The sequence below is a fragment of the Acanthisitta chloris genome, unplaced genomic scaffold, assembly GCF_000695815.1.
Source record: "Acanthisitta chloris isolate BGI_N310 unplaced genomic scaffold, ASM69581v1 scaffold33282, whole genome shotgun sequence".
NCBI lineage: Eukaryota > Metazoa > Chordata > Aves > Passeriformes > Acanthisittidae > Acanthisitta > Acanthisitta chloris.
Window position 1 is genome coordinate 6650 of NW_008662727.1, and position 25168 is coordinate 31817.

General features: G+C 42.8%; 1 protein-coding gene across 1 annotated transcript; it reads left to right on the top strand.

Moving 5' to 3' along the window:
* Positions 1-439: 439 nt before the first annotated feature.
* Positions 440-24736, top strand: RABGAP1 (RAB GTPase activating protein 1). Its single transcript, XM_009070715.1, has 16 exons — positions 440-461; positions 2263-2380; positions 7338-7434; positions 7683-7796; positions 8514-8588; positions 10766-10891; positions 11393-11536; positions 12823-12864; positions 13206-13334; positions 16095-16187; positions 17176-17286; positions 19969-20073; positions 20546-20629; positions 21449-21520; positions 22040-22237; positions 23036-24736. The coding sequence occupies exons 1-16, from the start codon at positions 440-442 to the stop codon at positions 23156-23158; spliced, it is 1653 nt and encodes a 550-aa protein (XP_009068963.1). The 3' UTR covers positions 23159-24736.
* The last annotated feature ends 432 nt before the right edge of the window (positions 24737-25168 follow it).

Genomic DNA, 25168 nt, shown 5'->3' on the forward strand with positions numbered 1-25168 from the left:
TAGGAAACAATCTGAGGTGATGTAGCTTGTTTAATCAGCTTTTCAGGTTTCTTTCTGTGACATCATTTTGTGGAGAGGTGAGATGTTTGTTATGGAGGCAGCTTTGCTGATGGTTCCCCATACAGTTCTTATTCCCATTGTAGAGTTGGAAACAAGCCACAGTCTGTGTCTGCTTTAGGGGCCTTTACTGGTAGCTACAAATCAAACTGTTTGTGGGTCTCATCCATATCCCATTTGCATCTTTTGAGCTTTAGCAGTTAAAGAACAGGTTAACAGAAGTGAGGTTCCTGTATTGTGATCCAGGCTGTTTATTTACAGCCTCAGGTGTACTTCAGCAGTCTGTGCAGTCAGAACTGATCCTCTAGCTAGTGACTTTGTGGGTACTCCAGCTGAGAAACAGAGGGTGTTAAAGTCATTTTTGTTTTGGGGGAGGGTCACAATGGCTGAGCTGATCAAAGGAGGTGCAGGCTCTGCTCCAGGAGGGACCAGGAGGCCACTCACTGCAGGACTGGGCCCTGCTCATGGGCTGAGAGGCAGTAGCTTTATTTGCTGAGGTTTTAGAGAGGCTGAGTGGATACACATTGCATTAGATTGTACTCAGAGTATGGGTTTAGATAGACAAACATGTTTGAAGTTAGCGATCACTGCTCGTGCTGAGAATTACTCCACCTGGGCAGTACCTGTGTGTGACACCTGAGGGAGGGCACAGGGGACCTGGGGGCTGGAAAGAGGGCAGGGAGTCCACATGTTCTCTTCTGGCTCCTTTCTGTTTATGAATTTGTAAGCTGAGGATAGCAGTTTCATAATTCAAAGCTTTGGCTTCTCTCTGATGGTCATTACTTGAGATGCTTTCCTGAAAAAGTGGAATAAATTCGAGTGACTCCTCGTCAAGATGAACTCAAGTCTTGCTGTGCATATGTGAGTCGTTCTCAGTGTTACAGAGACCACGTGAATCAAGCAATCAGATGCTTAATAAACCAAGTCATTACTTTTATGGTAAATTGAAAAAAGTTCTTCTGGGATTTCAACTGTAAATGAATCCTTGAAAATCAATAATTAGATTAGTAAAGGATGACATTTTAATATGCTGGCAGGAATATAGAGGGATTTGTCAGGGGAAGCAAAACCAGACTTTGCACTAAAGTGGCTTAGGTATATTTATAGTGCTAGTGGTTCTGTGTGTGTGTGTGGAATCTTTGTACTATTTTAATATAACGTAAGGCTTTGAGCTTTAGCTGACTCAAGTTGCTCGTTTTCTGGAGTTACATTAGTACCACACTGTGAAGTATTTTTAAATATTAGCATTACTGAGTATTAAAAGTATTTCATAAAAACATTTTTAAAAACCATTTTCTGTAGATGCTGTCAAAGGAATTGATGTTTAGTGTACAAAGAAACAAAACCTGAGGGCTGTAAGGTACCTGTATGTTTCTGATCCCCTCAGTTTTTGAGGGGTTGGGTATTTCTTGAAGTTCAATTGTCACTAAAACCTACTAAAAATAATGGTGCAGTTAATCCTTTCAGAGAACAGGAAGCAGCATTACCTCCAGCCACACTTCTGAACTGTCTGAAAGGATTTGCAATCTTGTATATTGTCTTGACAGACTGATGTCGTTAGAAATGCTGTACAGCACAGTCTTTTGCAAGTTCCTACGCATTTCTCTCCATGTGTAACCTTTGAAATCTAGTTTCTATTGTACTTCTAGCATGTAAGCACTAGATTCAATTTTGTATTCCTCTAATGAATGCAACAGGATGGAAATGAGTTTGCAGTTGCTAATGATGAGCTTTTTTACTGTTCTTAATACTCGTGGGTATGTCTTTTCTTCAGGGATTTCAGAATTGTATTCCTACCTTTTCTAATTGTTTTTTCCACCTGCTGTTTACAATGAATCCCCAAGCATGGGAGGCTGTGTGCATGTGCTTTTGGGTTGCTTTGCTGAAGGAAACGCAGTGATCTTACTTTGAAACCTCTCTGTGCTCTAGAGAGGTTGTGGCTGCCCCATCCCTGGAAGTGTTCCAGGCCAGGTTGGATGGGGCTTGGAGCAACCTGGGGTACTGGAAGGTGTCCCTGCCCATGGCAGGGGGTTGGAATGAGATAAGTCTTTAATGTCCCTTCCAACCCAACTCATTCTATGACTCTGTTATGCTCACTTTTCCTTGTGTCCCACCTGTCTCCTTCCATCTTCACAGTCCCTGGTACAGCAGAAGCCTCTGGTGAGGTTATTCCAGTGTGTTCTGTGGAGATCTGACATTTGTCAGGGGGTTGTTACAAGGAGTTTTGTTTGGGAGACAGTCTAGCTTCTCACACAAGTAGTGATACAACTGGTAGTTTTTTCCTGAGTGTCAGTGAAAAGGCCAAGAATAGACAAAATCACCGGTAAGAATGTGTATGTGTGTGTTTGTAAGAACCTTGTGCACCTTTTAATGCTGGAAATAGTTTTGTATTAAAAGATGAGAAAGAATTGAGTGTGAAACCCCTGCCAGGAAGAATATAAATCCACCAAAGCAGATTAGAACAGCAAACAGGTGAATTAGAGCCTGTCCCACCCTTAATTCTGACCCAGTGGAGAGTGTCAGGGTGGGCTCCTCAGTGCTCCTCATCTCTACCTGGCTCTGTGCTGGTCTTACCTGCAGGGGAAGGGGTGAGGGGGACGATGGGTGTTGGTACAGAAGGCAGTGGGGAAGAGTTGTAGTTGTGGCTCCAGGATTACCTATTTTGTGCCAACTCAGAAGTGTTGTTACAGTACTGGGCAGAGGGGAACTTCCACCCCAGCCCTTTCATAGACCTTTCTGTAGCTGATTTTTTCAAGGAAGACTAATAATAAGCAAAGCTACAGTTGAGCCAAAAAATGACAAATGTTACTGATTTAAAATAATACTTGCATATTTTTAAATATTAAATGGAACTAGATAAATCAGAAGCATGTAAATATCTGATTCTGAATCTTTGCATAATTATTTCCAAGAGGTAATTTTGCTATGAGCTATTAAAACTCAAAGAAATGTATTACTCCCTTTGAGATGGTCTGTGCCCCAGCTGTGTCACATCTCTTGGCTTGTTTCCTTTTGCTGTAGATGTACATACATAGAGATACTTGTGCACTGTGCCACTGTGCAGTCACTGCCATGTTAGACTGATTGTTTCAAAATCAGTGTATATGTGTATTTCACATACATGTGGAGGGTGTATATTATATGCATTTTCAAACAAGCACTTTAGCAGGGCAGTAGCTGTGCAGTCACAGTTTAGGGCTTTGTACAGTATGTAATTTTAAGAATGTCAATGTGGTTCTTAGAGAATTTTATAAACACTTTTCTGAATCTGTTATCAGCACTTCCCATCCTAAGAGAAACTGCACATTTTTCAGTGATTGTTCCACTGGTTCCATTTTTGTCTGCCATTTGTTCTGGGTTGTTGTAATCTTGATACTACTAAAATTTCAAGGGCTGTTGACGCATTTCACATAGCCTGGGATTGCCTGTTCTCCAAATGTATGGATCATGCATCAACAGTACTAAGTAGCCTTACTGTTTTGCCTAAAAGCCTAGCTAATTTATTTAATGCTCTCTCTTTCAAGAGAGCTCTCTGGAAGGGGCGGCAGATTTTGGGATGCTCCTTCTCTGTAAAGGGACACTCGGAGTTGACTAGCAGTACTTGTTGATCAGTGATATTATTGTAGCCAAAGGATGCATGGGTGGTTCAATAGGAAGTTTTTGCTTCAAGTTTCTTGATGAAATGTAGTGTTCTACAGAGCTGTGTGAAGAGTGTAGTTTTTTATTCTGAAATGCACTTGTACACTTTATTTGAAAGGTCTGAATGGATCATAAATACATTTAAGAAATAAATGATATGTCACATGTTTTCACATCTGGTCTCGGGTGACTCTGTGTGAGTGTGCTGGGAAAGGTGTGTGCCCCGGGGCTGGGTGGGGTTGGTCCTCTTATCTGGGGTGCTCTAAATAGCTGGTGTGTGTAACTGCCAGCAGCAGGAAAGCCTTCCAGCACGAGTTTGTGTTTATGCTGTATCCATACATGCTGGAGGGCACTGCAGGCAAACTCCTGCCTATCATTTTCCTGTGGGAAACTTGAGCCCTAAAAGGAAACGAACAGAGCTAAAGGGCTGCATATCACAAGGGATTCACTTTTATTTTTAGAGTTGCACTATATTGCCATATTTGGCCTGAAAATATGCAGTATCAATGCACTATTGTATCCAATGGCAGTTGTCTAACCATTCCAAATTTGTCTAAATTATTCAGGTTTTTTTCCCACAAATACTGTTTATCTGTGAATGTGCTCAGTAAGTGCTAACTGCAGGTAACAGTTCTGCTGGCAGCATTCCTTGGGGGGTGTTAATGAGTACATCCCTCCCAGAGGGGGTTTGTGGTGCTTCCTTGATGTCTCAGTAACAGGTGTAATTCAGCTCACCAAACCTTCTCCAGTGGTTTGGGCAAAGACAAATGCAGGAAACGCTCTCTGTGTAAAGGTCAGTGTAAATATTGCTTAATAAAAGTAATTTTGGGAGCTTCACTGCAAAACAGACCAGGTGACACAGTGTCCTGCTGACACTGAAAATAGCTATTGAAAGACCTTTCAGCATTTTTGAATGTACTAAAAATGTACAGATCTCCTCAAAATAACTTATCCACATAGTGTAGTGTTACCCTTGTTGCTGCCATGAAAGTTGCAGGGAGTTTTGGCATTGTTGGAGCTGCTGGAAGCTGTCCACTGGCTTGGCTCTCCCTGGAATGGCTTGTCCCTGCCTTGCAGCAACACACCACGTGCTGATCCACCCTGGGCAACGCAAGTCAAATTCCACCGATGGACTGAGTCTCCAGACCCTTCTCACAGTGATCTCTGACCATGTGGCAGATTTCTTGCTAAGTCACTGGGACCTTTCTAAGGAACAGTTGCAATGTGGAAATGGATCCCATTGTGGCAAGAGTGAGAGTCGGACACAGTTTGGGGTTTGGTGAGTGTGTCAGATAACTCCCCCCAGTGAGCAAACTGCCACATTTGGGATCATTCTGAGGGTGAAGGCAGAGGGAATCTAAAGTTTGGACCTCACCATTTTTTCCATTTTTTATGTAGTTTTTGAGGCCAACCTGTGTCCAGGTAAAGGTTTTATGCCCCCATTAATTTCTCCAGTAGTTTGGTGCTCCAGGAGTTGATCTCTGGGTGATGAGCCATTTTCAGCAGGCAACTCCCTCTGGAGATTTCTTACTTCAGGTTTTTTCATCACAGAGCTTGTCCCTTCAGCAATTCTTTGCTGCTGCTTCTTCATCCCCTGGGGTTTATATAGGGGATTAGGAGGAATAAACCTGAGCTGCTGAAAACTGCAAGTAGATCAGCCCCAGGAAGAGGTACTGGGAGCTCCAGCTCTTCCATGTCTCTAATTGTGCCTTAAGCTATAGAAAAAGCTTCTGAAGTAACACAATCTCTGTCTGAAGGCTGTAACTGCAGGATACAGTTTGCAGATCCTGGGATGCTCCTGGAAGATCATGAAAATACAAGGAAAATGTCTTTTAATTGTGTCCAGTTCAGGAGGTGGGAAACAATATGCTTTTATATACAGACTGACAATAGAGGGGCTTTTCCCTGCTGGACTGTGTCCTGGTTTCCATGATTACTCACGTAGTTTCTGTTTAAATCAACTGAGAGGAAGGTTTCTGTAAAACTCCCCTAATATTTTAAAGTGGCTAAAAGAGAGGGAGGGGGAGGGTATGTTCTGGCTCTGAGCATCTACATTTTCCTGCTTTCCTCCAGAGCAGCAAACTGTTACGAGAATTCTAATCTTCACTGCACTTGCCTCAGTTCTCATGGCTGGTTTCCATTCTGTTTTCTTTATTACTTTCTTTTTCTTCCTGTCATTCTTAGCTTTCTATTTTTCAATCCCAGTTTGTGAAGGGTGTGGGTTCAGAAGGGTTTCCTTCAGTTCCCAGTCCTCTGAAAGCATGAGAAATTGCCCATTGAGCCAATTCTCACAGCAAGGTATAAAAATAGGAGTAAAGAAAAGGTTACACAATGCTTGGATTGCAGCAGTTTGTACTAATGGGGAGATTTCAAAGCCATGGTTCGAAAAACATTTTTTAAACCTTATCATTTCCGTTGATTTTTCTCTCCCCAAGCTGTGTTTCAGCTGCAGGAACTTGTGTTACACATTGCTTGAGGAATTGTACTGAAACACAGGAGTCAAGTGCTGAACAAGTCACGCAAAGCCAGAGAGGCCACTAATTAGTTCTCTTTAGCCATAATGAGTGATTTATTTGAGAAGCCTCTCAAGAAGTTTCCAACCAGATGCTTTGGTCTCTGCTGTTAAATAAGTGGATTAAAAGGCAAGTGGATTTGAGATTATTTTACCATTGCAGCAGAACACAGGTGACGCTCAGGAAACCCACTTGTGTGGGACCACAGATTGCTGCTGGCAGTGAACAGGACCTGGGCCCCTGCAAAGCACAGTACTGCACTGGAATTCAGCCCTACAAACTGTTAGGGAGCTGAAAGTTACCACTGAGACTGTACTCATATGTTTAAAGTTTTCAGAATTGTTTCTGAGCATTGTCTTTGCCTCCTCGCACAACCAGCTGAAGCTAACAGCAGTGATTACTGTACTTGTCTTTGGCTTAAGGGGAATATATTTATATGAAATTTATTGAGCATTGGATTTTGTTTGTTTCTGATTTCCTTCTAATGAGACAGACCTCTTTAACATGTTAATTATTAGCAGATTGGAATGCTGAACAGTACTTCTGATATAATTTCCAAAACAATTCAGTAAGTTGATTCTAATAGCAGCATAATGCTTTCCTAATGAAATGTCTGTATTAAGCCCCAGAGAGGATCATTAACCTTGGATTAAATCAGAAGAGAAAATCAAGCACACTGTGGTAATTGTGTTGTTGTTGTGTGCAAAATCGTTTTGTGAAGAAAAAGAGCTACAAACTGTATTGAATGATCTTCCCATTGATTACATCGTGTACTTTTTTACTGTCTTGTACTTCTAACCTTTTTTTCCCATTTGCCTAACACAAATATGGGGATTTGGACAGAGTAAAACTTTTTTTTCCCCAAATGTCCAAGGCATCTGAAACTGATTGTGTCAGAATGATGTAGAACACAAAGTTCCATTCCTCATGCTGAAGTCCCAGCTCATACAGGCACCTGTCCCTGCATTGTGTCATGGTTTCCTGTGCGACACTTTCTAGGGCTCATACTCAGTTTCCTATTTTCTATAGTCTCATTCTGAGGAGGGGATGAGGAGTGGTTTCTTAGCTGAACCCAAGGGACAGGATTTTGGACAGCAGCTGTTTACAATTGACTGTTCCTCCCTGCAGTTGCGAGATGAAAGGAATGTGCCTGGGCAGTCCTGGCATTCAGGAGTCTCCAAGGGAAGGCTGCTGTGTGCATTGCCATGGCCTGGAACACTTGTGTGTGTGTCACTCCCTGACCATTCCCAGATGTGCTTAGGTAACCAGATCTATCTAGATTGGATGTGGAGCTGCCAGCCTGCAGGCAGCCTGCTCTGCTCTGCTCTGCTCTGCTGGGGTAGACAGTGTTTCGTTAAATTTAGAACAGCTCACAGAACCCAGTGCCAATCTCCCCACTCTCAGTCCCAGCATATTGTAATTTATATTCTTTTGATGTGTTTTCATTTACATATGATTTTCTTTCCTTAACAGGAGTCTCCACAAGACAGTGCCATCACCCGAGACATCAACCGCACGTTCCCTGCCCACGATTACTTTAAGGATACTGGGGGAGATGGTCAGGACTCCCTGTACAAAATATGCAAGGTATGATCTAATGTCTCCTGGGCTGGTCTTGGTAACTTGTGTTCAATGCCATTCACAGATGTGACTGTCAGCTGAGCAGAATGTGGATGTGTTAGTGTTACCTGTCATGGAGACAGACTCTGGCACAAGGCTCAGTCTGGTCCCTCGTCGTAGCTGTTAGCTGGTTGCAGTGGCATTCAGACAGGAGACCTAAAGCCCTTCTGGATTCCTGACCACTGAAGTGTTTGGTGCAGAGACTTCACGTGATTCCAGACCTGTCAGCCTGGATCAGGCTGGACAAATTATGTAACTGGAGATAGCTGTGTACCTCCCCAAATGTTCTAAAGCCATAGGCATGTGCTGGAGCTGCTTATTAAGAGGAAGGAATTAGCAAAAAAGGACATCTTGTTGTATTCAGCTATCTCAGCTGGAATGGCTTAAGCTTCCAGCACTTTCTTTTGTATTCCTAGTGTTTCTCCCTCTTCCTAATGTCCCTGTGGCACCTGTTTAGAGGTAAAAGTACTCAGATAAGTGGTTAAATAGACTGCAGCAGTCTTGGTGCATCACTGTAAGCAGTCACTGCCTCTGTATACCCCAGTTTGGTTCTCACACAGGTTATCCTTTCACTAGGCTGCACCCCATGAAAATCTGGTTGAGCTGTGTTCCGGGCAATGTTCTGTTTTCTTTGTGCTTGTAGCTTGAGACAGACACAGGTTAAAGTCTTCATTCTTTTTTCAGGCCTACTCTGTGTATGATGAAGAGATTGGCTACTGCCAAGGCCAGTCCTTTCTCGCTGCTGTGCTGCTATTACATGTAAGTGCTGGGAGTTTCCTCCTTTCTTTTAGACCTGGCAATAAATGCTGCTCCATTTGCCTAGAACAAACTCCTGAACTGGTAGGGTTGCAGGGCACATACCCATTTATATGTTGGCCAATAATAATGTGGTTTTAGCCAGAGGAGAATGCACTGTTTGCTGTGGTGCTCGTAAGGACTCTGGTCTGCAGTCAGCGTTCGTGTCCCTGTGTTTCTGTTCCAGGGCCCCTTCCATTCAGGCTTGTACTCATGAGCACTGGTAGGCATGGAATTTGTGTATAAGAGAGCACTGTAAATGTTTTTGTTACGGGGTTTAAAGGTCAGATTTAAGCTTTTTAGATGTTTCTGTTTGAATCAGAAGTGTGGATGGTGATTGCCATATATCCTGTGTACACAGAGGAGTATTTGGGGCACTGAAGGGATGTCGGTTCATGAGGTCTCAGTGCAGACTGTGCTGCCTCTGGGCTGTTGTCTTGTAGCTCTTTGTGCTTCTTGGTTTGAGAGGTTAGGGAAGGATACAATAATGTTTCAATATTTTTAAAAGAAACTGTATTATGCTTTCTTAAACTTAATTGCTGTTGATAGAAGTGATCTCATCAGGGCAATATCCTTTAATTGGAGTGCTCAGAAGCTGGAGAGAGATTTATGGTTACTGCGTGTCAGGAGCAAAAGTTTTCAATTCAGTCACACTTGGGAAATACAAAAGGGTTAGAAATCTGCACAAATTATTTACAGACAGTTCTGGTTTAAAGTGAGTCTGGTTTTTGTCAGTGTGACTATTGCAGGCAGGGGGAGTTGGAACTGCACAGAGTTCCTAAGCCCAGTAGTGCTTTGAGATTTCTTTTCCCCAGTTGCTCCTTAGTGGTTGCTGCTACCACAGAGGACTAAGCATGAAGACTTCTCCACAGTTTTTGGTGGAAGAGGAAGTCTGGTCTTCAGGGGAGGATTTTTCTGTAGTGTTGTAGAGTCGGTGGAGAATATAGAAGAGTTTGTGAGCTCCATTCTTGTGTAACAAAAGCCAAGCCATTAGTGAAAACAACCTTTTAGCTCTTTGTAATCTGAAATAGTTACTTGATGAGCAATTAATTCTGTATCAGGTCAGGAATGGCAACACTTTCTGACAGGAGACCTGAACTTTTACTGACACAGATGAACTTTATTTTAGGTTTTTCATTGTCATATGTCTGTTTTCTTAATATCCATTGCATCAGGGACTCACTGTCAAGACGGAACCGTGTGTTAGTCCAGGTTCTTTCTTTAACGATAGTTGTGGCTTCTGGGAATAATGGATGCATTAAATAAGCTAAATTTCAAATAAGTTTCTTTTAATTAGGTTCCCTTTGAAGTGGGTCTGAAGTGTGGCTGCTGGGGAAAGTAAATAATAAAAAGAAACGCTGCAGAAGCGGAAATTAAGTTTCTGGAAGTCCTTCACTCCAGTTTGGAATGTTTCAGAAAGTTTTCAGTTCTAACAAACTCCATCTGCAGAGTAATAATAGAAAACTCGAGATGGATGTTCTGTCCTCTTCTAGGACTAGTGACTGACCTAAGTCAGACTTTTCTACAGAAATATGAAAACTGAATTTTGAGAGCAGGGACAAATGTCAAAACACTGACAAGCTTTGAGTGTTCCTTCAGTTTTTGGCAGGAAAGGGACATTGAACCTTCCCAAACCAATGTGATATGTAGAACCTCTGTCAGCAGTTACTGGTCTCTCTTATTCATGGCATCGAATAATAAACATCACATGTAATAATGACATTTAAAAAGGTAAATATATCATTAAGAGTAAGGGAAGGATCCCATTTAGCATCCTCCAGTATTGCTGCTTCTGTCTTACTTATGTAGGTGACACAGGGTTAGGCTGGTCAAAGTCTGTAAGATTCAGATTCTGACATGATTTGGAACAAAGACACCAGGAAACTACTTTGGTCTTGATGTGTGGGAGATGTATTTTTAGTTGACTGACTGGGAGGTGGTTTATTCCACAGAATAACACTGAAATGCCATTTGCAACTCTAAACATCATTTTGTGTGTTAATACTCTTGTTTGCTCTTAAACTGGATTAAACAGCAGTGACAATTGAGCCTTTCAGTAGGAAGGGAAGGGAGGTGTGGGCAAATGGAACTGATGTGGAGGTTCAGATGCTCTGTGCTAAATCCCCTTTCTTCCCTGACAGATGCCTGAGGAGCAAGCTTTCAGTGTGCTGGTCAAAATCATGTTCGATTATGGACTCAGGGAACTTTTCAAACAAAACTTCGAAGATTTGCACTGCAAGTTCTATCAGCTGGAGAGGCTCATGCAGGTGGGACTCAGACCTGGTGAGGTGAACGGACCAGAGCCTGCAGCTCAAACCTGGCTGTGTATCTCAGATGTGAAGAGTGTTTGTAACCTCTTAGTAAGGATGAAGAGCAGGGACTGACCAAGGTGTTTTAAGAACAGAGATTGTGTCAAGAGCAGTGTGATGCTGCTAGCAGGATGCAGTGAGTGTGAGGGCAGACACACGTGGCTCTGGGGTGGCTCTGGGGTGGCCTGGCACAGCAGTGACTGCTGAGGTCTCTGCGGCACAGAGTCGCTTTGCCATGTCAGGCCAGTTACAGGGTCATTCTGGGCATCCACACTGGGACAAGCCTTTGGATCCTTAGCAGGCCCCTTGGTGTGTCAGGCAGCTGTCTGGTGGGCACAGAGCCTGCCTTGCTGCACTGACTGTCACTCTACCCTACTTGCTTCTGTAATTTGGGATTTCACCTACAGTTCCAAAATAGTCTAAATTAACTGTCAGTATTTATGTGTTTGTTACTCCTAGGAATACATTCCTGACCTGTATAACCACTTTCTGGACATCAGCCTTGAAGCACACATGTATGCTTCCCAGTGGTTCCTGACCCTGTTCACTGCAAAATTCCCTCTCTACATGGTCTTCCACATTATTGACTTACTCCTGTGTGAGGTATGTGTTATAATTGGAGACTTGCACAGCTCCAGCTCTGACAGTTTGTCACTATCTTGGTTCATGTCCTTGTTACTATCTGTTCTCTCAGAGATGCGTGTGTGATATTTTTATGCAGAAGTGTTATATTTCTGCAATGAAAAAAATTCTCAGCATTTTAAAGATACAAATGAGGAGTCAATAGCTATATAAAAGATTCTAATCTCCTGCTTCCTGTGGCACTGTGGAATCTGTGTGAGATGCCTCTACACAGTGCTCATGGGATGAGAGTTAATTTACAAATATGTGGATTTCTCTGTTCTTACATTCTATTATACACAATGATCACTTATTTTTTTCCTAGAATATTATTGCATGGGGCCATTGTGTATAAAATTGCCCAGCTAACTCTCATGCTGGTAATCTAACAATCTTGAAGCTCTTTCTCCTGGAAAAGTTGAAGCCTCTCTATACTTCACAGCATATGTTTAGAGAACAAAATTGTTTACATTGAGATTTGTTTGTAATCCTGTTTAGAACACTGGGGTGTGTTGGTTATGCTGGTAAGTGTGTAATTAGAGTCAGCACTTATTAACATCAGTGAACAAATCCCATTTTGTACTGAAGCATCCTTGGGTTATTTAACGATTTGCTGGGTAACATTATGCATCAATTCTTCCTTGGATCTGCAGTTGTTCCTGTGAAGTGGCAGATTTTCTGCATGTCCTTTACTGAAGGGTTTCAGCATTGATAAACCTCCTGGTCAGTGTTTCTGCCCTTTCTCTGTATCTGCTGCTTGCTTTGTCCATGTGCCAGTGGGATAGAACAGATGGTGTGGAGAAAATCAGTTCCGTTTGTTTAGAAACACATTTTTAGTCCATAAATAGTAAATGTGCTCACAGTGAAGTTTTGAGGGATTTTTTAATTGTTTTAAAGTAATAGTGAAAGAATAATGTAGTGGGGAAAAAAAAAAGACAAACTTGAAATAAGATGAGCAAAGTGTCTTGATTGTCAAAGGGGCCCTGTTACTGCTGACCATGGGAACTGTGCCTTCAGAGTTTCAGAGAGAGTGAAACCTCTGTTGATTGTTTTGCTTTCTATAAAGGTATCCAGTGAAGATACTTCCCCAGATGTTTGCAAAGTCATTCTCTGGGCCTTTGTTTTAATATGGCACCTGATTACCCCATGTATCCTGGTTCTCCTTTTCCCAGAAACTAAACAAACCACAAACCCCACCAAATAAATTTATATCCAGGCTTGTAAATACTGAGAAATTGATTTCTTCTGTCATTATTTTTTCTTTGCAGGGAATAAGTGTTATCTTTAACGTAGCACTGGGACTATTAAAAGTGAGTATACAGTTACACTATGTTTTGTCATCATCATGCACCATATGAAAAATTAACATGCCTGTTACAAAAACACAATGCTAACAACTTCCTGTGGTACTGTGCTGTAGCCTGGCGTGCCTTGTGCAGCTTTTGGGGGGGAACAGAAGGCTGCAGAAACAGAAACAAACACTCTTTGCAGAAGCTTAAGAAGTAGTGATGTTCTTGGAGCTTTCCAAAACTGTCGTTGCTTCAGTGTCTCTGGGAATTCAAGTAATAATAACTGTAATGTAATATTGTATTCAAATAATAGCAGTAATTGTACAAAATCGACTTGTTCTGGGTTCTGTCCTTGTCTCTAGACTACCAAGGATGATTTGTTACTGACTGACTTTGAAGGGGCTTTAAAATTCTTCCGTGTGCAGCTGCCCAAGAGGTATCGCTCAGAGGAGAATGCGAAGAAGCTGATGGAGTTGGCCTGTAATATGAAGGTAAGATGTGGTGATGCCCCTGCAGGCACATCTCTGTGGGTACCTGTTCTCTCTCCAGCTGTAACTTGCAACTCAACCTGTGCAAGCACAGGGTAATGGGCTATGATCATATGGATTAATTTTGAGTCAAAGCCACTGGTGTGGCTTAAAGTGTGCTTTTTCCTTCAATTCACTAGAGGAATTCTTTGTAGCAGCAGTGTGTAAGTTCACAACTTCCCCAGCATGTTAACATCCAAGGCATCTTGTGATCCTGGTGTAGTAGCAGTGTGGATACCAGTGTTCTGCACAGAGCTCAAGCATATCTTGTATGCAACTAGTGTAGAAGTTACAGAATAATCAAGAATAAAGCTCTTTTAGTTCTCTAATCATTTAGCATTAGCCGCAGATTACATGTTGCACAGGCATCTGGTTCAGATCATGTGTAATGACTGTGTTTGTCTTTTATGTTTCCAAATAACAACTTGTTCCTCCTCCAACTCTGCCAAAATTCCCTGTGTTCCCAGTGCTGTGTGAAGTGGCACAAACAAACAATCTTCTCTGAATGAACATGGGAATGTTGTCCATGGCTTCCTGGAGTGCTGTGTGGTTGGGGGGACTAAATGGGAAGTTAGAGGAAGCACAGACAGCACTACTGGGCTGGGCAGAGCTGCTGAACACTCCTGTATCACATCCCTGTGTGTTGCCCCTGATGGAAGTGATGCACATCATTGCTTTCCTTGACCTAAAATATAAGTCCTTTGCTGTCAGTAGAAATCTCTGGCTCTGCAAGTGTTTTTGAGGGAAAAAAAAGGCTTGATGTCAAAATAAATAATTTATAGGAAGAGAGAAGTGGCCTGGCTAAGGCATTATGATTAGAACAGCATTCTGCTGGAAACGAGGGCAGGAAGTTATCAGCTGGAGACAGCAGTGGATTGTCAAAGTCACTGCTCAATTTTGCCATCAAATCGTAGAATCACAGACTGGTTTGGGTTGGAGAGGAACATAAAGCTCATCTCATTCCACCCCCCTGCCAAGGTTAGGGACACCTTCCACTAGACCAGGTTGCTCAGAGCCCCATCCAGGTCCTGAACACCTCAGGGCTGGGGAGTTTACAACCTTTCTAGGCAGCAAATGGTAGCAGACTTACTGCTGCCTCTTGTGCCCCTGAAAAACTGTGCTGGAACTTCAGTGTTCATTTCTGCTTTCTGGTGCTGCAAGCCCAGAATCCTTGCTGCCCTTCCCAGGGCACAGGTCCCTCCAGGCCTCCAGTACACGGAATCCATGACAATGGCAAATCTTACCAGGATCACCTAAAAAAAGGCAAAACTGGTTTAATGCACTCAGAAAAGTAGAAGATGAAAACACAGTGGTGTGCTTTCCACTCCTTTCCTGTGGCTGGATTCCTCATGTGTTGAGGTCTAACTTTGAGATCTGGTGTACAAACCCCGGAATGTGGGCAGTGTTTGAGCAGGGGCAGAGCAGTGAAATAACCTATCGAGTCTCTGCACCATTGTCAGTGAGGGGTTAATGCTCTGGGTGGCTGTCTGGGTGCTCAGGAGGAGTAACTCCTGCAGTTGTGCTGTGGTTGGACTGACTCCAGAGCAATGGGATGGCATCTCCAAAACACGTCAGCCCAGCAAGGGGAGATGTTTCTGGTCAGCCCTCACTAGAGGGAGCCTGGCCACCAGCTTTCTGCAGCTCCTTGCGGGGAAGGTTGTTAATGATGAAACCAGAGATAAGAGAAACCAAACACGTTTTCCATTCTGCCTGTCATTTATGCATGTAAAATTCAACCCGTTTCTCAGACAGGGTTGTTTTTTAAAGAGGAAAACAGAGCCATGGCTTTAATTTGTTTGGTTTACTGAAATAATGATGAAGGTCAGAAGCAACTTTTAATGCTGGAGATTTCATTTAGATGCATACCTCTTTGCCTGTGAAATGCTCTCAATGCTCTTGGCATGGCCTGTGTTGTTAAACCATTGTAGCATATGGCACAGGTGACAGGTGACACCAGGCAAGATGCTGGTCAGGATCTGTTACAGGTTCCCTTGTGTTCCCTGTCCCTGTAGGACTTGAACACTGGGCACAACATATTGAATTCAACATCCCCTTTCTGTCCCTTCTCACAGAAGGGGAAACTGGGGCCCTGAGAGAGTCACTTTGCTGGTGGTGTGTGTCCGTGGGAGCCAAGGACAGCAGTCCAGCCCTCTGAATCCTGGAGCAGCAGAGGACAGAGCACACATGCCTCTGAGTTGTTGCTGCTTGCCCAGACACCTAGGCAGCTTGGGCCTGGGCTGTTTTCTGCTGAGCTTGAGTGACACTGGCAGAAATGTCAGCTGAGCCTGCACTTGCCCTTTCAGCATTTGCAGTCTCATGTAAAGTAAACCAAATAACCTCTGTGTGATGATAAATGTTACAGCTGAAAAAGCAGCTGAAGAAGCCTCAGCATCAGGGCAGTTCAGCAGTCTAACACATCTCATGGGTTTTGAGGCAAACCATTCAGCAGTGTGTGGGGCAGCACCAAGGGAAAGCTCGGGCAGGATGCTCTGGATGCCTTTCAAAACCTTCCCTGTATTCCTCAAAAGGATAAGGGAGGAGATGCTCCTGTCATTATATTGAGTGGAACAGAGTTTTTGATCATCTCTGAGGGTTTGACACTCAGAACTGGGTGAACTGTTTCGTAGAAGGCAGGAGATGCCTAAGGCTTGTGCCATAACCCTGTGTGAATTGTGTTCTTTTATTGATGTTCTGGGCAGGAACTAATGGGCTGCTTTAATTTAGATTAGCCAGAAGAAGCTGAAGAAATACGAAAAGGAATATCATACCATGAGAGAGCAGCAAGCTCAGCAGGAGGACCCCATAGAAAGATTTGAGGTAATGCTTTGCTCCTCCAGTCTGATTTAACACACAGTACCTGCAGGAAGTTCCTACTTTAGCTCATGTTTTTTTGAGTTGCTCTTGGTTTATGATCAATTTGGATGCAACAAGGGAATCTTCTCTATGAACATGAAGGGAATCTCTCAGTATTGGCGAGTTGATCAGGGTGGGGTTGTTGTGAGCCCAGCTCTGTGCAAAAACAGGAGTAGTATGAATTTATATTTGGGCTTATGGTACTGTTTCAGTAGAGCCTTTTTCTAGCACCTTGTAACATGCTGATTGCACCAAAAGCCATGAACAGAGAGAAAATACCAAACTGATTCTAACTCTGCCTTCCATGGTTGCAATCCTGCCTTTACTCCTGCCCCTCATTCCAAATGATGTATGTTACAGGAAGTATAGAATTGTAGAAATAGTTTATTTATCACATAAATATAATACAGGAATCAATCACACATGTAAAATAATGTATGCACACATACACCACAACAGCACACACAGATACATACATACATAGATCTCTCTAGTTTAATCTGAAGAGTTTTATGTCAACTTTCTTTAGGATCTGTGTGCTGGGAGTTGTAACAGAAGTGAGAAAACAGTGTTCTTCCCAGGATCCTTCTCGCTCACCTGTTTCCAGTATGCAAATTCTATTTTGAGCCAGGAAAACCAGTACTTGTAGGAAGCTCCTGGCAAGGTATCAATGGCAGGATGATACCCCAACCACTGCAGGCTCCAGAAACATTTCTGTAGCTCAACAAGTGATAGTGAGCAGTTACTTATCCCTGGTTCCTTCTCAAGGCCAATACCTTATTTATTTTACATACACACTCTGAGTAGCTAGTTTTGTCCTCAGGGAATTTCATGCAGGTACAGTTGTGGAGATGTAAGGTAGGCATTTGTGTGTGAGCACAGTCAGCTTTGTGTTCCAGAGACAAACTTCTGGAAGCCCTTTGTGCTGAGCCCTGTTTTCTGTGTCCCACAGAGGGAGAACAGGCGCCTGCAGGAAGCAAACATGAGACTCGAGCAGGAGAACGATGACCTCGCACACGAACTGGTGACCAGCAAGATCGCACTGAGGAAAGATTTAGACAACGTAAGACGTGTCTTTATGCTGCCTAGTGCAGGCAAGGGCTAATTCCTCATTACTCCTCTCACTGGAGAAGAGACACATGGAGTGTTTTTTCTGGGGTGGGACAGGATTCCTTCCTCCACGTCCTTACTGCACACTGATGGTGTACAGGCCTGTGAGATACGTCCCCAGGAAACAAGACCAGAGACTGAAACACTTACTACTCTGAAAAGTATTCAGAGTAATTTGAGGGAAAGGAGAATTTCTGAGTCTGTACTTGAGTAGTTGCTTTCTTCTCTATGTTAAAAGAAAGTCTAGCAGGAGCTACATGGAGTCTTTGAATCACCACAAATGCAGTAATGTGGGTGCTGCATTGTTTGCCTTCAACTGGGATTTCAGACAGGCTTTGCAAAGTGCCTGATAAACTGGAAAGTCTGAGTGAGTCTGGCTCTGTGTGGATCAGGTTCTCAGGTACCTCAGGCAACTCTGAAAATGTTGTCGTTTCCATTTGGCTTGTTGAAATCTGCCTGTGTGAACTCCTCATCCTGAGCTCATGGGAGGAAGCTTCAGGTTTGCTTTGTGTTACAGGAATGTTTTTTAAGCTTTCTATCCCATTCCCTTCTTTATATATTTATGTTTGGGAGATTTTATTAGTATGTGCCTTTTTTATTCCAGGACATGCAGAGCACTGGCGTTACTAGCACATGGTAGGCTAGAACACATTTAGTCTGTCTGCTTGGGGAGATGAGGGGAAGAGTTCAAGTGCTCATGTTTTGCCATTCTTGTTCTGTACTAAGAGAAGTGCATTTCAGAAATCTCAAAGGAAAATGACTTCTGAAAGTCAGACAGTGCAGGAGTTGACAGGCTTGAAAATGGTTCAGCCTATCTGCTCCAGAGGATGTAAGGTTTCCCACGGCCTCCTGGAAACTTGCTGGTGGAAAAATACTCATAGTAAATGTTGATGCCAATGGGTGAATGTTGCTGCGAATGAGGTTTGGTTTGTATCTTTTGGGCTTATTACATCTACTGCTCTTCAGTGTTGAAGTGTGACTCGCAGTATGTTCTAGAAGCAGGTTTTCACCAGGCAGTGGTGTGTTCACCTCCTCTTCCCTGGGCTTTTCACTTTATTAGTGAAGCTTCTAGAAGCTTATACATCAGCAATAGCTTCCAGAAGGCTCTGCAAACTGCCCAGCAGTGGCACTCAGGGGGTGAACTCCAGCAAAATATGTCCTGAAGAAGCTTTTTTATCAGATTTTAGCTGGTGTGTGTGGCTTCTTGAGCTTGTATGAGACACAGTTATACTTTCACATTGTTTTATTTAAATGGAAAGCTGGAGAGGAACAAAATTAAGTCAAGTCTTTGCTATGCCTCATTGGGTATATAATAGTCTTGTCTTCAAAGATGGTAAATGCTGTTGGCAGCAATTGGGTTATCCCCCAGGGAGGAGACAGGTAGGTTTGATCCTACTTTAGGACCCTGATTAATTCTTCTAATTGGAACCTGAAGTGATAAGTTTCATTCTGCTATCCTGATGTCCTGAAAGGAAAGCACCAGAGGACATTGTTTAACACACCTTCTCTAATACCTTCATGGCATGTCTGAAATCTGCAACCTAAAAGATCAAAGAAAAGCATTTGGAAATACAAGAATTTCCTTAATATCCTTTTACTAGACCAGAAAATAGGCTTCATTTTCCCACTCTTGTTGAGTTCCCACATCCCAGTTTGCTTTAACTTTAAAACAGCTTAAAACCCAGGTATAATGAAAAGATGTTCTCTTTGCCTTTGCCATGTGTTTTAAAGGATCAGCAGGACTTCAAGGGATTGAAATTCACTGTTTGATTTTCTTCCTTTGAAGGGAATTGGTACAGCCACTTTCTGAAGATTTTATATATCAGTTGAGTTACTGATCTATTTTTATGTAGAATCCATACATCTACTGGGAAGTGCTGTGTTGTGTGTATGAGGCAGGAAAAGGTGTCTTAAATTTGCAGAGTTTTTAGTGGTTTAAAAAGAGCCTGAGATTTTTCAGCAATGTATCTCTAGTCTTAAAAAAAAACTGCAGTAAAAAGAGATTGTTGGTTTCTGGTGGGACATTGCTTTCCTTTAAGGAGGACATGAGAGAGGGGCCTGACTCTTGGGTTTGCTTTGGCAGCTCAGTTTTTCATACAGTGCTTTCTGGGTGACATCAGAGATGCTATCACACCCATTGCCACAGAGTTCTGGAGGCTTTTTAAACCTTCTAGAGGCATTTGCCATTAATTTTGTTTCCACTGCAAGGTTGAATGTTTGCAAATTGAACTTGGGTCTGAGCTGGTTATAGTCTGTTATTGACTGCACATTGTGAGCTGTGCTGTGCCTTTGGTTGTTTTCAGAATATATTGGTCAACTTCCAGTCTGGATGAGAAAACAGAACTTATTTCTGGTATTGGATTTCTTCGGAGCAATCCCTAATTGCTAGAACTAATCACTGAGTTCAGGGAGGGGTTTTGGAGTCTGGAATGTACTGGTATACATCATTAGTTCTGATTTGTTGCTGCTTTGCCAGTGCAGATAGTTAAGTTTTAGAAAAATAATTTTCAGAGTAAAGTTTAATTGTTTTGCATACCAATGAAGCAAACACAGGCTGCACCCCTGGCTGTGTCCTGGGGGAGGCTGTGGCACAGCAGGGGAGCCTCTCCTCAGTGCACACTCCTCTCTGTTTCAGGCAGAAGAGAAGGCAGATGCCCTAAACAAGGAGCTGCTAATGACCAAACAGAAGCTGATTGATGCAGAGGAAGAAAAGAGGCGCCTGGAGGAGGAATCGGCTCAGGTTGGGCCATTTCTGTCATTTCCACTGTTCTGTACAGTACCGAAGTGATAAAAATAAAAAGTGACAAGTGTGGGAAGGGCTTAATGTTCTAAGTCATGTTTGTCCCTCTCCCGTAGTGTAAAGAACGTCAGCAAGGCAGAATTCAGCACTTTCCTGCCAGGTGCTTCAGAGGGTGGGGAATTTTTAACTTGAAGTCGCCAAGTCACACTGTGCCAGAGATGCTGCACAGCGAGGCAGGACAAGACTTCAGCTGTCACCACCTTCCTAATACTTCCTTCCCTTAGCTGGTCCACAGTTCTGCCAGTGGTGGCCACCAAAGCTCAGCTGCTCTCTGCCTGCATGGGCCAAGCTGTGCCACTGGTCCCTGGTGCAGGGCACAGCAGTGAGGTTAGGGAGCAGGAGGAACTACCAGCTGTGTATTTTTCAGACTACAGCTGTATAAACCCTGTATTTTCTCTTTCTTTCCTTGCAGCTGAAGGAAATGTGTCGTAGAGAACTAGATAAGGCAGAGTCAGAGATCAAAAAGAACAGTTCTATTATCGGTGACTACAAGCAGGTAAGTACAACTTTAAGGTGATGTGGTTTGCTATCAAAGCACAAGACTTTCTCAGGTATTTTAGGAGATTTCTGGAAATCAGTGTAAGCTGTGCCATGCATTTGAGGAGACGTTTCAGCTGCTTTAAATGGGAAGCCTGTGGTTGGATTTGCATTTTCTTTTGCTGAGATCCTGATGCTGGTGGTCAGTCCTGTTGGCCCCTGATGTGGGTATTTGTTAGATCATCAGTCACCACAGCCTTTGTTACAGCCTAACCTTGTTCAAATGGGCTCTTGTGTGTCAGAGGTTCACCTTGTTCCAAAAGAGGTTCTCTCCCAGCTTCCCTTTTTCAATCAAATGGTAACAGCACCTAAGAAATAAAAAAGATGCCTTTCTCCTTTCAAAGATTTGCTTTGGGTTTCAAGCTCCTGATCACAAGGTATGGAGGGAGGAAATTCATGTATCTTTTTAGTGGGGCCATAACAAGTCTCAAGGAATGAATTGGGTTTTTTACTACTCTGTCTTGCCTGGTTCTTTTATCCCAAAGGCAACAAAAAAAACGCCATGCTATTCCTAACCTTTTCTGGCTCCTCTAGCAAGGCCAAACTGCTAATGACTTATGTTGAAACTGCACCTTTTCCTGTGGGAATAGAAGAATATGTAGAGAATGGGAAAATGTACAGTGAGACAACTTAATGCGGCATCCCAATTTTCCTGGCTTTCTGAGAGTCCTAAGACTATCCATGTTAATATTGCAGTAGCATTTATTTGTGCTTTAGCATTCATTTGGGAGGAAATTTACATTTAGAAATGGTCTGGTAACATCATTTTACTTGTCAGATTTGTTCCCAGCTGAGTGAGCGACTGGAAAAGCAGCAAACAGCAAATAAAGCTGAAATTGAGAAGATACGGGTAAGAGACCAGATAGGTCCACAGTCTGTAATGTTTCACTCTCTTAGCAAAATCCCAACAGCAGGTACACAACTGATTTCATTACTAAAATGGTGGGTGAAAGTTCCTATAAATGTGAGAGAAAGGGGGGAGATCCAGGAGAAGAGATGAGGAACTGTTAGCTCTCTCCCATGCTATGGTGGTTGCATGGTCATGTTGATGATCATCAATTATAACTGTTAATTTTTTGAAGGGTATTTTTTTTCTGAAAGAGATTGTCTGACTTCTACCTTCAAGTAACCTGGGGGTGGTACAGAGCCCATTACTGTAGCAGCCTAATGCAGCAGTGTCTCCAGAGCCCAGGAATCTGGGGGTGGCAGGAGCTCCTGCTCGGCTGTGCCTCCCCAAGAGTTCCCAAGTTTGCACGTCATTAGTGGTCCGTCTCGTGTGGAGCTGCTGCTGCAGAGCAGGGGCAGGACAGGCTTTGATCACACCCCCAGCACCTCAGTGAGAGCATTCACAGCCAGGTGTTTGCTTTAGCAAAAGGTGGATGACTGCGAGCACTGCCGCGAGTTCTTCAACAAGGAAGGCCGTGTGAAGGTTGCCAGCACTGCCAAGGATGGGTCAGACGAGGACACGGACGAGGAGAAGGAAACCCTGAAAAACCAGCTGAGGGAGATGGAGCTCGAGCTGGCCCAGACCAAGCTGCAGCTTGTGGAGGCGGAATGTAAAATACAGGTAATGCTCTGGAGGTTGGTTCTGTCGTCTGCGGTGTGTCTGCATTCCTAGAAAAACCTGTGTGTGCATTGTGGAGGGCTTGGAACAGATCCTGTGGGCTGAAACTGTAACCTGCTATTTCCTGCATGGCTTATTTAACCAAACACTGAGGCTGAAACTTGCTGTGTGCAGACAACATAATTGAAATTACATGAACTGTATTTGCCAGCTACTCCAACTTCCAGACATCTGCCTGTCTGCACTGCAGCACTGACTGCCTGATCTTCTGCAACTGCTTGGAAGGAGTCCAAGCTCTCACAGAGTACTGAATCATGCATTTCTGTATCTTGCAATCAGTGTTAAATGAAGAAGTAACATGTGACAAATGTTAGACATGTTTCTTAAAACACGATTGGCAAGCGCTGCAGGTATTTGAGGTGTTTGTGTAGAACATAACAACATTGTTCTTTTAGCCTAGAACTGGTGTCTCAGTGCTGCTTGTTCACAGAAAGGTAAAAATTAGTTTGTGCAAAGTCCATTTCCTGTGGGCATAGCTCCTCAGATGGCAGAGAATTAAAGGGTTTGGATGTACTGAAGAAAGCTGAATGTTTCACTAAGGACAATGACACAGCTTTTGTTTTGCTTTTCAAAGCTTTTTTTTCCTCTCTCTTCATCATCTTGTTGTGCTGCTCTTAGTTTATGTAAGACTTGTTTAACTTCTAAAGTGGCTAAGAGATGGTAGATGTCCTAGAGCCTAACTCCTATAACCTTGTGCTGTGAATGCCTAACAAACTAATGTGGTTCCTCTCCTGTTTGCAGGATTTGGAGCACCATTTGGGCCTGGCCCTGAATGAAGTACAAGCTGCAAAGAAAACGTGGTTCAACAGAACAATAAGCTCTATAAAAACAGTGACTGGAGTCCAAGGAAAAGAGACTTGTTGAAAAGCAGTTCTGTCAAACACACCTTCTTAACACAACACCTTTTGTTGCCTTCCTTGGCCAGATGTTTAATTCTGTGACATGAGAGGACCAGAATGTAAATAAAATAGAAACACAGCATGTCAGGATTTCAATAGGTCAGTGAAAAGAGGATGGAAACACAAGAGAGGTTTTACTGCTAGACTTGGGATCTTCATACTACTGATATTTAACAGGTGATGTAGCTAGGTTGAAGCTCTTCAGAGAAACACTCCATTCTGCGTCTGGCTGGAGGCTTTTCACAGACTAGGTACGAGAACTTACCAAACCCTAATTGTTAAGTTTACATATGATAGGTTTTTTTACAGTTATAACCTTTTTTAATATTTTATTTGAAAGGAAAAGCGTCACTAACAAAGTTTTAAAAAAATGGAAAAAAAAATGGAAAAAAGGAAAAAAAAAACCACAACAAAAAGAGACAACTTTATCAAGAACTACATCAGTGCCAGAAAGCAGTCCCCAGAGGTAGGAAATGGAGAGCAGGAGGTGACGTGCTTTGCTTTGTGAATGGGGATGATTTCAGCATTCCTGTCGAGCAACCCCACTTTGTTTTAGTAGATGCAGCATCCATCTCTCTGTGTTTGGCATTTCTTTCTGTTACTAATCAATTCTATGCAACTCTGGGCTTTTTTGGCATGGGCTGCCAAACAGATTCAGCACCAGGGGCTGGGTGACCTGTCCGAGTGCTAGGCAAGAATGGTCACAATTCTTGGCTCCAGATTTCCGTTTCACTTGTGTCATAGTGTTTGATCCACATATCAGCGGCGTTAAAGCCCCAACAGCAGGACTGCTAATGAGTACTAACTATGTGGATGGTCTGACATTGAGTGGAGTCTGTCAGGTTTGTGTTCTGTCTGTCTGTTTTTACCTGGCTGTAGCAGGCCTTCTGCGGAGCTCCCCCAGAGCTCCCAGGTTTTAGTTTTGCACATAGGTATGAATGGGACAAAGAGACAATAAACTGAGATATATCTGAGGCAGAAATCACTGCATGAGTGCAGCTGTGAGCACCTCTGGCTGTGCCGCTCGCTCCGGGAGCTCTCCGAGGTGGGGGAGGTCGTTTTCACGCTCGATGCAGTTGCACTAATAGGTGCTAAACGTGCTTGGAGTTCTTATTCCTTGGATTGTACTGAGTTCTCACCAGAAAGCTGTAGAATGGAGTTTTGCACCTTGTAATTTTTTTAATTTATAATGGTTTGTGTTATGCTGAAGTATCTATTGCATCAGTGGATAAATTTTGTGTGCAGTGTGAGTATAAGCTGGTAACAATAAGAGGCACTGGTTTGTATATAAAGATATTTGGTTTATTTTGTATTTCTACCTTTTTCTTGTTTACTGTACTAATGCTAGCTAATGTACTCTGTAACTACAGGATAGAACATGCTATGTCCAAGCTTTTTTCCTTAACTGCATACATTATCTATTGTTTAATACCAAAAAAATACTGTAACTCCATCAATATTAGGTGCGTGGACATTGTGGTAGCATAGTTGCAGTGTGTATACTTTATGAATTGAAATATAAACTAGTAAAATTGTATAACTATTTTGTTGTTTCATTTCATTCAAACAGGAAATTAATTAAACATTTTGCAATATAAAACTAATTCTCTTCTTAAAGTAGAAGCAGTAGCATCTGCAGGTTTCTCCAAGGCTGAAACTACAGTCATGCTGCAAAGGGCTTTGCTAAAAAAGACTGCATGTTCTGAGTGCTGCCAACACTGCTTTATGTAATGAAATGTAGGGTTTGCTTTGAAAAAAGAAGCTGCAAAGATGACCTTGTGCAGCTCGAGACTTGTGACTCAGGATTTCTTAAACATGTCCAATTTAGAACTGTTTTTTTCTCCATGGCTCTCCAAATTCTGCTTGAATCTGCAGAATAAATGTAGGCTATCTCTGCTTATCATCATCAGTAACAAATCCTGGGGGGTCAAGTGTGGTTCATGTCATCTTCACTAGGATTGTGTAGTGGCAGCTG